Source organism: Sus scrofa, chromosome 14 (assembly GCF_054392235.1).
Source record: "Sus scrofa isolate SSC_HxYL_T2T_F1_AM1 chromosome 14, Sscrofa_HxYL_maternal_Yorkshire_Landrace_v2.0, whole genome shotgun sequence".
Taxonomy (NCBI): Eukaryota; Metazoa; Chordata; class Mammalia; order Artiodactyla; family Suidae; genus Sus; species Sus scrofa.
The window spans coordinates 152,257,121-152,270,094 of NC_139396.1; the positions used below are offsets into that span (position 1 = coordinate 152,257,121).

Below are 12,974 nucleotides of genomic sequence, written 5' to 3' on the forward strand. Positions count from 1 at the left end.
AAAAGACCAAAAAAAAAAAAAGAAAATAAATCAGGGTACTTTTAGTCTGTACACAAACATGAATTCCAATGGAGTTAAAGAGTTAGATTTTTATAAATTAAAAAAGATGTAAAAATTAATAATTGCTAATGGGTAAGGAACAACTTAATAAGTGAAAAAATGATTTGTATAAAAATTTTAACCCTAAAATATTTACAAATATGTCAAAGAATTGATGTCTTAATACAGAAAAAACTCATAAATCAATAAGGAACATAAAAAAAGTTAGACTATATGAATGAGAAAAATCATAGAAGAAACACAAGCAATAACACATTAGAATTAAATGTTTGTGAAAAGAAATTAAGCATCATTTAGGCAATGGATGCCATCAATTAGCAACATTTTAAAAAATTCTAAATGATAGCAAGCATAAGCATTTTCTTTTGCTTCTGGCAGAAATCTAACTTGATGTATATATAACCTGTGTAGAAAGCAATTTAGGGAGTTCTAACCGTTATGGCTCAAGCTAAGGACCCAGCGTTTGCTCAGTGGGTTAAGGATCCAGTGCTGCAGTAAGCTGCAGTGAAGATTGCAGATGCCGCTCTGATCCCGGGTTGCTGTAGTTGTGGCATAGGCTTCAGCTGCAGCTCCAATTCAACCCGGGAACTTCCATGTCCCACAGGTGCGGCCATTAAAGAAAAGGAAGGAAGGAAGGAAGCAATTTGGGAATATTTGAAAGCCTTAATTTTTTAAATGTTTTCAATTACTAATTTCATTCCTAGGAATCTATCATAAAGCTGTTAATTAGGGAGGCAAATAAAATATTTGTGTAATATACATCATTTATTGCAGTTTTTTTAAATTGAAGCATAGTTGATTTATAATATTGTGGTAATTTCTGCTGTACAGCATAGTGATTCAGTTATACATAGATATATTCTTTTCTAAAATGGTTTTACAGGATATTGACTATAATTTCCTGTGTATTATAGGAGACCTTGTTATTTGTCTGTTTTCTTTTTTTTTCTTCTTTTTTGGCTCCCTGCAGCATTTGGAGTTCCTGGGCCAGGGATCAGATCTGAGCTGCAGCAATGCTGGATCCTTAATCCACTGTGCTGGGCTGGGGGTGGAACCTGCATCCCAGTGCTCACAAGATGCCACCGATCCCGTTGTGCCACAGCAGAAACTCCTATTTATCTATTTTTTATATATTTTCTATATAATAGTTTGCACCTGATAATCCCAAACTCCCAATCCATCCTTCCACCACCTCCTCTCCTCCTTGGCAACCATATATCTGTTCTGTACATCTGTGAGTCTGTTTCTATTTTGTAGGCAAGCTTGTTTGTGCCATATTTTATATTCCATATAGAATTGATGTCAAATGGTATTTGTCTTTCTGACCTACTTCACTTAATATAATAATCTCTAGGTCCATCCATAGCTTCAAATGTCCTTATTTCATACTTTTTTATGGCTGAGTAATATTCCAGTGTGTATACGTACCACATCTTTTTAATCCATTTGTCTGTTAATGGACATTTAGGTTGTTTCCATATCTTGGCTGTTGTGAATAGTGCTGCTGTGAACATTGGGGTGCAGGTATCTTTTTGAATTATAGTTTTGTCCGGATATATGTCAGGAGTGGGATTTCTGGATCATATGAAACCCTATTTTTAGTTTTTTGGGAAACTTCCATTCTGTTTTCCATAGTAGCTGTACCAATTTACATTCCCACCAACAATGTGCGAGGGTTCCCTTTTCTCCACAACCTCTCCAGCATTTGGTATTTGTAGACTTTTTAATGATGGCCATTCTGACCAGTTATTGAAGTATTAAGAGGGGAAAACTGGAAATCACTTAAATGCTCAAGATCAAGGAAGGGCTTCCTTAAGTGGAAAATTAGCCATGAAATTATGATTTTGAAGAGAATTTAAAAAATGTGAGAAAATGGTCATGAAATATTCTAAGGAAAAAGTTAGCATGTAATGCTATTTGGCAATATTGTAATTGGATATGCACACAAATATATGACCTGAAATGTAACAAAATAATGGTATCTCCAGGTGGTGGAATGAAAGTGACAAATTATTTTTTTCAATTTTTACAGTGTTACTTTTGTAATAAGAATGCATGTTACTTAAAATGCAAATACTGTCTTATTGATTAGTTCCATATATAGGTTCTGAGGGAGGCACCGAAGTTGGATGGTTAAGAGTACAGGCCATGAGTCATGCAGACCTGGCTTTGAATTGCAGCTCTGCCTTTGATCCACTGTGTGACATGGCCACCTTTTCTAAGGCTCCAGCTCCTCATCTGTGAATTGGGATTCTAATATCTAACTCATAAGAGCTGTCAGGATTAGAAATAATAACAGCCTTTAGAAAAAGTTAATTCCCTATTTTACTTTAATTCTTGTATTAAAAACAGAGAAGTCAGCGTTTTTTTGCCTCCCATTGAATATATCATTAACAACAAAGATGTTCAAGAAACAATAATCAAAACGAGTGAATTTGGAGACTAAACTATTAAGTCTTCTGTAATTACCCATGAGTTACAGATTGATTATAAAATTCATTAAAATAGAATTTAAATGGTAAGAAAGAATTAAAATGTGATTTTAATTTTCTGCTAAGAGAAATATTGTTTTCATTCTTGCTGATGTTTTCCTTCTGTTGAACCCATCTCTAATGTTACCTTTATTTCCATAGACATAATAGCCTTTGTAGCCACAAGAGAATTAAGCCCTAATGTCCTCAGGCATCCATTGTGTGTGATGAATTAGCTTCTCTTCTGTGTGTCTAGAATGGTACAAATTATGTGCCATCCTTGAGAGAATTGAGGAAATTGTCATCCACATCATTGTCTTGTTCTGTGGTTCAGGACGAGGAACCCTGATAGGATGCCTAGCACATAGTAGGTGTTCAATAGAAATGGAAGTAATTTCTATTATTTTTGCCATAGGAGTCCCACGCAAAAGCAGTGGTTTTCTGGATTTCTTTGCTTGGTGATAGCTTCTTTGGGAAAGGGTATTTTCCAGAGTGTGATCCAGTAAGTGAACATCTCTGTGGTAATCTCAAGCCTTATCTTTGGATCAGGGACTGGCCATGGCAATAGGATCCTGGATAACTTCTGTGGTTTGCCCTCTTGTAGTGTACCAGCCTCCTTCCTCCACTGCAGGGCGCCAAAGTACTGCCTCCCATCTGAGTAGAGTTTTAGAATGTTAGTTATCTCTCTCCCCATAGTTGTCCTTGTGTTAGAAACTCTATTCAAGCCTCGGATTTAATTTTTTTTTTTTCCTGCAGATTGCTTGATAGTAATGCATTCTGTTGGGTGTTGATAACTGCTGTTTTGGGATGTTGATCATCTTTAAGTATACTGCTAAAGATACTTTTTTAAAGATCATCTTGTGACATTTCTGTGACATTTCTTTTATAAAAATTTTATGCAGTTTTTAAAGGTTACGTTGCATTTACAGTTTTTACAAAATATTGGTTATATTCTCTGCTTGTACAGTAGTACATCCTTGAGCCTGTCTTACACCGTTTGTTCCTCCCATTCCCCTCTCCCCTTCCCTCTCCCCACTGGTAACTACTAGGTTGTTTTCTATATAAAGATACTGTTTTAATATGTTTTCCAATGAATATTTTCTCATGAATCTCATGATTACTTCTTATTTTATTTTAGCTACTGATCTACTTCTCGCTTGGAATCCCATTTGTTTGGGGTTGGTAGAAGGTGTTATTGGGAAAATTCAGCTTCATTCAGGTATGTTTCTGTAAACTCCTTAAACTTGTCAAATTTAATGTGGCATTCTATGACATTTTATTCTTTGAGGATAAATGTAGATTCTGTAATGGCTTTGATTCTTTTATCTTAATTTTGGGTAGGCCCAAAGTAGATCTATTTCCATATAAGTGAAATAAAAATACAGGCATATCACATTTTATTGCTTTTTTATAGATACTGTGTTTTTTACAAATTGAAGGTTTATGGCAACCCTGTGTCAAACAAATCTATGATGCTGTTTTTCCAACAGCATTTGCTCGCTTCACGTCTCTATCACATTTTGGTAATTCTTGCAATATTTCAAACTTTATTATATTTTTTATGATGATCTGTGATCAGTAATTTTGATGTTAACTACTATTGACTCACTGAAGGCTCAGATGATGGTTAACATTTCTTAGCAAGAAAGTTTTTCTTAATTGAAGTGTAATTGATTTACAGTGTGTTAGTTTCTGATGTATAGCGAAATGATTCCGTTTATTCTTTTTCATATCCTTTTCCATTATGGTTTATTATAGGATGTTGATTATAGCTCCCTGTGCTATTTATTCAGTAGGACCTTGTTGTTTTTTCTGTTTTATGTATTGTAGTTTATATCTGCTAATCCTGAACTCCTACTTTATTCCTCCAGACCCCCTTTCCCCTTTGATGACTGTAAATTTGTTTTCTGTTTGAGACCTTTCTGTTTTGTAAATAAGTTTATTTGTGCCACCTTTGGTATTTGTCTTTCTCTTTCTGACTTATATCACTTAGTGTGATAATCTCTAGGTTCATCCTTGTTGCTGAAAATGGCATTATTTCATTCTTTTTTATGGCTGAGTAGTATTTCATTGTGTGTGTATGCACATGTGTGTGTACACACATAACACGTCTTTATCTATTCATCCCTCTGTAGACATTTAGTTTACTTCCATGTCTTCGCTACTGTAAGTAGTGTTGCTATGAACATAGGAGTGCATGTATCTTTTTGAATTATAGTTTTGTCTGGATATATGCCCCGGAGTGGGGTTGCTGGATCATATGGCAGTTCCATTTTTAGTTTTTTTGAGCATCTTCCATACTGTTTTCCATACAGCTTGTACTAACTTACATTCCCACTAACAGTGTAGGAGGGTTCCTTTTTCTCCACACCCTCTCCAGGTTTTGTTATTTGTAGATTAGTTTTAATGACGGCCATTCTGACTGGTATGAGGTAGTACCTCATTGAAGTTTTGATTTACGTTTCTCTAATAATTAGCAATGTTGAGCATCTTATCATGTGCCTGTTGCCTATCTGTATGTCTTCTTTGGAGAAATGTCTGTTGAGATCTTCCGCCCATTTTTCAATTGGGTTGTTTAGTGTTTTTGTTATTGAGTTGTACAAGCTGTTTTTATAATTGGAAATTAAGCCCTGTCACTCGCATCATTTGCAGATATTTTCTTCCAGTCCATAGGTTATTTTGTTTGTTTGTTTATGGTTTCCTTTGCTGTACAAAACTTACAAGTTTGATTAGGTCCTATTTATTTTTGCTTTTATTTCTATTGCCTTAGGAGACTGACCTAAGAGAACATAGATATGATTTGTGTTAGAGAATGTCTTACCTGTATTTTCTTCAAGGAGTTTCATGGTGTCAGGTGTTATGTTAAAGTCTTTGAGCCATTTTGAGTTTATTTTTGTATGGTATGAGGGTGTGTTCTAACTCCACTGATTTACATGTGGCTGTCTAGCTTTCCCATCACCACTTGTTGGAGAGAGTGTCTTTTCTCCATTGCATATTCAGCAAGAAAGTATTCTTAATTAAAGTTTGTACATTTTTTTAAAGACATAATGCTATTGCACACTTAACAGACTACAGTTTGGAGTTCCCATCATGGCTCAGCAGTAATGAACCTGACTAGTATCTATGAGGACCTGGTTCCATCCCTGGCCTCGCTCAGTGGGTTAAGTATCTGGCATTGCCATGAGCTGTGGTGTTGATGGTAGATGTGGCTTGGATTCTGCGTTGCTGTGGCATAGGCCAGCAGCTGCAGCTCCAATTTGACCCCTAGCCTGGGAACTTCCATGTGCCACAGGTTTGGCCCTAAAAAGCAAAAAAAGAAAGAAAAGGAAAAGGACTACAGTTTACAGAGCTTTTATATTCAGTGAGAAACAAAAAAATTCTGTGATTCATTTTGATGCGATACATCATTGCAATAGAATGGAACTGAACCTACAGGATCTCTAAGGTATGCCCAAAAAGCTTAGAGAAAGGGAGGCGTAATATAAAAATCCTTTCTTCCTCTTTAAAAAAAAAAAAAACCAACAACTTATTAAATGCCTGTATGTCAGGAATTGTGCTACTTGGTGGAATAAAGTAGTGAGCAAAAACTGACCCATTCCCATCCTCATGGAGTTGACGGTTTGGGAGGGAAGACAGACTTTAGTGAGTAATCACTGAAATGTATAATTATTTGTTAATTGTGGTCAGTGCTCTGATAGAAAGAAATACATACGGTACTAGTTTTGAGGGAGAGGATAGTGAGAATAAGTCTGGAGAGGGAGGTGGGCAGGTGGCAGACCAGGACTGGTTGGCATTGGGTCTGCTGTCCATTCCTGAGATGGTCAGCTCTGGCCGGGGAAGAGTGTGAGTCTGTTAGCACAGAGTGCATCCTTTCCAGGGGCTCTATTCAGGACAGACAAATTGATGGAAGGTCTAGGTCATTCACCAGGTCCTCCCTTGGAAGGACAGGCACCTGTGCCCTGGCTTTAGAGGGAATTTTATTCATGAGAAAGTAGATGTTTTATAGGCAGGTCCCAAAAAGTCATGAAAAGGACCAAATGAAATATTTTAAGCATGAAATTTAAATATCTGTTTTTCCCTTGGTATTGATTTTAATATGTTATGAGCTATAGGAAGCTTTACAGTTATTCCTATGTAAATGGGAAAGTAGCTGTCTCTGTAGTGTGCTTTTTTTTTCTCTTAGAACAAAATATTGAGTATTTGGAAGCTAGGTTGATTCCTGGATATTATAAAGCACAGATTGCCAGAGACAGTCTAATTTTCTTTTGCTAGATTCTTTGGTTATTTTTTAAAATTTGTTTTTATTGAATATTTTATAGAGACAAAAAGCTATTTATCACAGGTAGGCAATATGGTTTGCTGTGAAACACACAGACATTTTTCTTCCAGCCAAATTAAGAATGAAACTTGACCCACGTCTTTGGAGCCCTCCCTGCTTTTTAAGTGTATCCTCCTGCTTTTTCCCTTCCAGAGAACCTGGGATTTTGAATGCTATACTTAATAGTCCCTTGATCTTCACTGTTGCTTTTATTTACATATGTATCCCAAACAATCTGTTGCTAAGATTTGTTTTAGAAATTTTGTATGTAAATGATATTAAACTGTTTTGTTTTTTTTTACTTCTCCCCCTCCAACTTGATACTTTTGAGATTTATCCAACTGATATATGAAACTAATTCCTTATTTTCACTGTTGTTTGTATATATCATAATTTGTTCTTTGCTGTCATTGGGTAATTTTTGTCTTTTTTTTTTTTTTGCCATTAGAAATAATACTGCTGTGAGCGTTGTTGAATTCTGTCTTTGGTAGCTTTTAAATTCTTTCCATACAAAGGAGAAAAGCATTTAGATATTGTGTAACATGCTAAGTATTTTAGTCACACCCTCCTACCTGTCCACATTTACATATGTATATTTTTAATTCATTTATATGCTGACAGGATAATTTCACAGTTGAATGTTCTGAGCTAAAATTCATTTTCTATTGTTTAAGTGAAGTGTATGAAACTTTTGAGTTATTTTTCTCCAATTTCAGTTACATCTTGAAACTGTGAATAAATCACAGGCATCAGTCAAGAGACCTGAATTCAAGCTTTATTTATTAGGTTTGAGATAGAGCAGTTACATAACATCTGTGTCATCTCTTGCTATATAACGCAACCCCAAAAGTTAATGCCTTAAAACAGCAGTGTGGAATAGCTCATGATTCTATGACCACACAGCACTTCTGCCCTTTTCTTCTGTTGGCTGGGGGCATTTGTGAGGTAGCATTCAGCTGGGAGTTTGCCTGGGGCTGCTCAGTTTTCTTTCATGTGGCAGCTCTGCTCAAGTATCTCATCTCAAGGCCTCTCCTTGGGTCCTCTCTCTCCTAGATCCCTGGACATCCTTTCACAGTGCCAAGATGACAGGTTCCAATGTATGAGGGAACTGTACATTGCACAAGCTCTGCTTGTGTCTCTGAGTATGCTAATATCCCATTAGTCAAAGGAGGTCACACAGCCAAGCCTGGAACCAACATAGGAAGAGACTTCACACGGGTTTGCATCCCAAAAGAATGATTCACTGGGGCCACAATGCCTCTGAGCCTCTGCTTCCAAAACTGTAAAACAAGGGTAAAAATCACTGCCCACTTTTTCCCTTAGGGTGTTATGAGTTTCAAATGAGATAATATACCTAAAGGTGCTTAGTAAATTATCACTGTTTTATTCTTTTGGTTGCAAATACAAAACTATCAGCTTATGCAGCAAACAAATTTTTATTAGGAATTCAAGGCAATAAAACCAAGAAATGGATTTGTGCAGCATCTGAGATTACCTTTTGTGGCAGGTGGTCTCTGGCCACCACTTTTCCTTGCACAGCTCCTATTCTTCTTTTGGCTTTCTTTGTTTCTGTGTATGTGGGGCAAAATTACTGCCCTTATATGGTCCTCAAACCAGCTGCAGTCCTCAAACCAACCAACCAACATCTGATGGTCCCTACAGCCCCTGAAGACTAGCTATCTAGTTCAGACCCCTAGAGAAGAGGCTCTTTTCGGCTCAGCCTGAACCAGGGGCCTTCCCTCGTCACCAAGTTCAAACATGCCCACCACTCTAAGCAGGACTGTTTGTACTTGGCAGACAACCCAAAGTCATTTCCTACAAGCATTGTACAAATATGTTACTGGTTGACAAGTCTGATACAGTGAAAATAGTCATTAGGAGGTGGCAAAAGTGTGGTCATTTCCCATGGTCATCTTGTGTGGTCGGCCCCTCTTTACATGCACTTTGCCTCCGTGTACCACGTGCCTTTCTTTGGACCCAAAACAAGTTGGTAGGCAGTGTATGTACGTATTATATAGGATATTTTAGAAGAAGGAGAATTGGGAAGTTGACTGAACTAAAGAAAGAAAAAATTAAAAAGTGAAGAAGTACAGGAAAGTGTCTCAGTTTTCACTTTTCTAACCTCTGTACCTTTTTTTTTTTTTTTTTTCTTTTTTCTTGTCTTGTCACATCACTTCTAAGGTTTGGCTTTTAAGAAAGGGTGTGGGGAGGAAGCAAAGGAAAATCTTTTATGGGCCCCCTGCTGTTCTCATTTCCCTCACCCACTCGAGAACTGCAACCCCACCCTGTGTGTCACTCCACCCCCGGTTCCTCGCCCTCTGAACATCCATCTTACTCTTCTTGTCTCTCTTTGTTCATCCTCTGTCCAGGGCAGGCCTCATAGCTTTCCCTCACTGTGCCCCGTTAAAGCTCTTGCTCTGGCCACACCACCAGCTTGGCCAATGGGCAGTGTGCTCCTGCTGTGTGTTAGAACTGAGATAATTACACCATGTGCACTTTCCCACTGGAGCATCTTACCTTCTGTGGGTAGAAGATGAGGGGAGTAAAATGTACTTAAACTCTGTCTCACTCCTGTTTCCCTCCTACTTATTCTCTACATATTAATGCACGAATTTTTGTTCTTGCCTAGTGAGATGGGAACATAAGTTTACTTGAACAGTTGTCATTGACAGTCTAAAAGCAGCGTGGGTGAGCCATGACTGTCATCAGGCTCATGGGATGTAAGCAGTCGTGACTTAGGAACTGGATTCGTTTGCTAGGGCTACCGCAGCAAAGTTTCAGAGAATAGGGGCCTCAAACAGAAATTTACTTTCTTGCAGTTCTGGAGGCTTAAAGTCCTTCAGGGTTGGTTTCTTCTGAGGCCTCTTTTTTGGCTTGTAGATGGCCATCTTCCCCCTGTGTTGTCACATCACCTTTACATTGTCTTCTCTATGTGTGCTTCTGTCTCCAAATTTCCTTTTATGAGGACATCAGTTATATTGGATTAGAGCCCATCCTATTGACCTCATCCTAAATTAGTTATATCTTTAAAGACTCCTTTCTTTAAAATAGGGTCGCATTCTGAAGCACTGGGGATTCGGATTCTAACGTGAATTTTGAGGGGACATAGTTTAGCCTATGACAACCTTGTGTCCGCTGAAATACTCGGTACAAAAGCATGTCAAAGAGAATTTCCCCCATTGCTTCTGATCCTTTATTTCACAGTGGGTAGGCCATTTCCCCAAGTCTCAGTGACTAGGCGTTGGCTCCAGTGGTGGACCAACCCTGAGATCAGCTCACAATTGCCTTGGATCAGGTTACTTCATCCAAGCCTCAGTTGCTGACTATAAGACAGAGATGATAACACCTCCTAGATTTAGTTATTGTAAGATTTAATAAATTCACATGAAGTGCTTAGCATGGCTTCTTCTTCTTTTTTTTTTTTTTTTTTTTGTCTTTTTGCCATTTCTTGGGCTGCTCCCGCTGCATATGGGAGGTTCCCAGGCTAGGGGTCTAATCGGAGCTGTAGCTGTAGCCAGCCTACGCCAGAGCCACAGCAACGAGGGATCCGAGCCACGTCTGCAACCTACACCACAGCTCACGGCAACGCCGGATCGTGAACCCACTGAGCAAGGCCAGGGATCGAACCCACAACCTCATAGTTCCTAGTCGGATTCGTTGACCACTGCGCCACGATGGGAACTCCCACTTTTTGTTTGTTTGTTTGTTTTTGTTTTTGTAGCATGGCTTCTGATAGTAGTAGTAGTGATTCAATAGATACTGGCAGGTTTTTTTTCCCTTAGTTTTAAAGTAACTTAGAGATGTCAGATAGTTTACTAGAGAACCACTTGAGTTCTCACTGTACAATTTGAACAAATTTTTAAACTTGGACTGTTTTTCCCAATAATATTAATGTTTGTTAAAACTGTAATGTTATTAGCCTTTCACTTAAAGACTACGTCATGGGGATTATAAAAAGTAATGTTTTTAGAAGTGAAATATTAGTAGCATTAGTTTATATTTCATAATCCATATACCCCTTTAGAAAAATGGGTGGTGGAAGAATTTAAAAGTATTACTTGGTTGCGGTATCCTTTGCTGATAGTTGCCCTTCCTTTTGGCAAGCTCTGCCCCCTAATTGTTCTTTTAACCTAGTGCCTAGAAAAAAAATTTTAGAAATAGTTAGAAAGCCTCTTTCCCAGACATTTGCAGGCAGGTAGACTTTCAACCAGGGTCTAATGTAGTCTATCTCCAGTAACCTGAAGGTGTCTGACTTCGGTTTGACCAGTTGGGATTTATTAAGAGGAGGGACAGAAAGTAGAAGAGACATGTAATGTGCTAAATAGATGAACAGAAAGTAAAAATCTCCACGTAAAATCATTGTCTTCTATTTCTTGAAGTATCCAAGAGGAAGTAAGAATAATAGTTAAATTCTTACCACAGTGGTAATTACATGTTAGTTTTTTGGTTTGTTTGTCCTGCCTCCCCCACTCTGGGGGGTAAGCTCCAAGACAGGTAGTGCAGCAGCTTTCCAAAAATATTCAGCAGATATTTATTTAACAGATACTTATGGGGTGCTGATTGTGTGCTGGGGCTGCAGGGAGCTTCCAGGAGCATAGAATCGTATCCAAGAGTTAGACGTTAATTACTTGTTCAGAGTTTTATCATTAGACATAAGTTTCAGCAGAAAAACATAGGATGTTGAAAGCTCATGGCAGAGGGGCCTGATGGGTGGGGGTCGGGGTGGGGGTCCTGGAGACATCCCTGCAGAAGTGATGTCTGAGTTGAGGCCCGAAATATTAATAAGGTAATCTGGACAGGGCCAGGGCAAGGGGTGGGAGCCTGAAGGAAGAATGCTTGTTGGCGGAGTAAGCAGCTGTGCAGAAAGACTCCTGCGATTGATGGGTTTCCTCCATTTGCTTTGGTGTGATGTCGGGGAGAGCCTTGTCATCACTCAGATAGCCAGGAAAAGATTGCCTGAGGCTGGAGGCTTTAACTGGCTTACCAAAGCTCTTTAAATTAAAATCTGCAGTGGTCCTCCTCTATCTGCAGTTTTACTTTCCAAAGTTTCAGTTACCAGTGATCAACCATAGTCTGAAAATATTAAATGGAAAATTCCAGAAATAAACATTTCATGAGTCTTACTGCATGCTCTTCTGAGTAGTGTGATGAAATCTCGCAGTTCTGCTCCCTCCTGCCCGGAATGTGAATCTTCTTTTGCCCAGCGTGTCCGTGCTTTGGTAGATACACAGGACCCACCCATTAGTCACTTCATAACCGTTTCAGTTATCAAATCAGCTGTTGAGGTATCATAGTGCTGTGTTCAAGTAACCATTATTTTTACTCAGTAATGGCCCCTACATTCAAGAAAGAATGTATATAGAGGGTTTGGTTCTGGCTGTGGTTTCAGGCATTCACTGGGGGTCCTGGAACATACGCCCTGGGTATAGTGTTTTGAAGATTGAGAAGAGGATAAGCTCGTTAGAGTAAGAAATATCTGAATATAAAAATCAAAAGTATTTTTCCATGATATATTCAGAAAGAGTTTGAAGAGAAAATTGCCAAGAATCTTGATTAATTGAGGTTCTTAGTTTAGTAATTAAGTGAATTACTACTCCTAGTATTGAACAGCTACAGATACAAATCACTCAAGCAGCTCTCATTCATTAAAATAGTACTCACCATCTGCTGTTTCTCCACTTTTGAAGTGGTGGGGATATCTCAGTCATTAAAATGGTAAAACATATCATGCATATGATTTTAAAAGTGTGAGTTTAGTCTGCTGCTATCTATGGAGACTTTGCTATGACACCAACGACATGAAGTATTTTTATACTTCAGTGATGAATGAATGGAGTGTCACTAGCATTGTTTTAGTACTTTTCTAAAAATCCCACTCTTCAAGGGTGCTGGAGAAAAGGGAAGAGAAGCCTAGCAGGGTCCCTATGGAGGAGCTCTCAGCCTCTGCTGGAGGCCTGATTCTCTGGCACAGCCTTTAGGTAGTACTTCTCTTTAAATCTGAGTTTAATTATCTGTGTACAGTTGCATTGTGAGAGAAGTAGATTATTTTATTGTCTTCTGACAACTCGCATTATAAAAACATGTAGGCATTGTGATGAGGGCTGCATAACTCTATACATTCATTA

The 12,974-nt window shown here is 38.3% G+C and overlaps 1 protein-coding gene across 1 annotated transcript in view; it reads left to right on the forward strand.

Annotated features, from left to right (window-relative positions):
- Positions 1 to 12,974, forward strand: part of INPP5F (inositol polyphosphate-5-phosphatase F) — a 92,313-nt gene that overhangs the window by 19,070 nt on the left and 60,269 nt on the right. Inside the window, exon 2 of the mRNA XM_005671507.4 lies at positions 3,670 to 3,750. Within this exon, the coding sequence (XP_005671564.1) occupies positions 3,670 to 3,750 (81 nt within the window). The remainder of the gene's footprint in view (positions 1 to 3,669; positions 3,751 to 12,974) is intronic.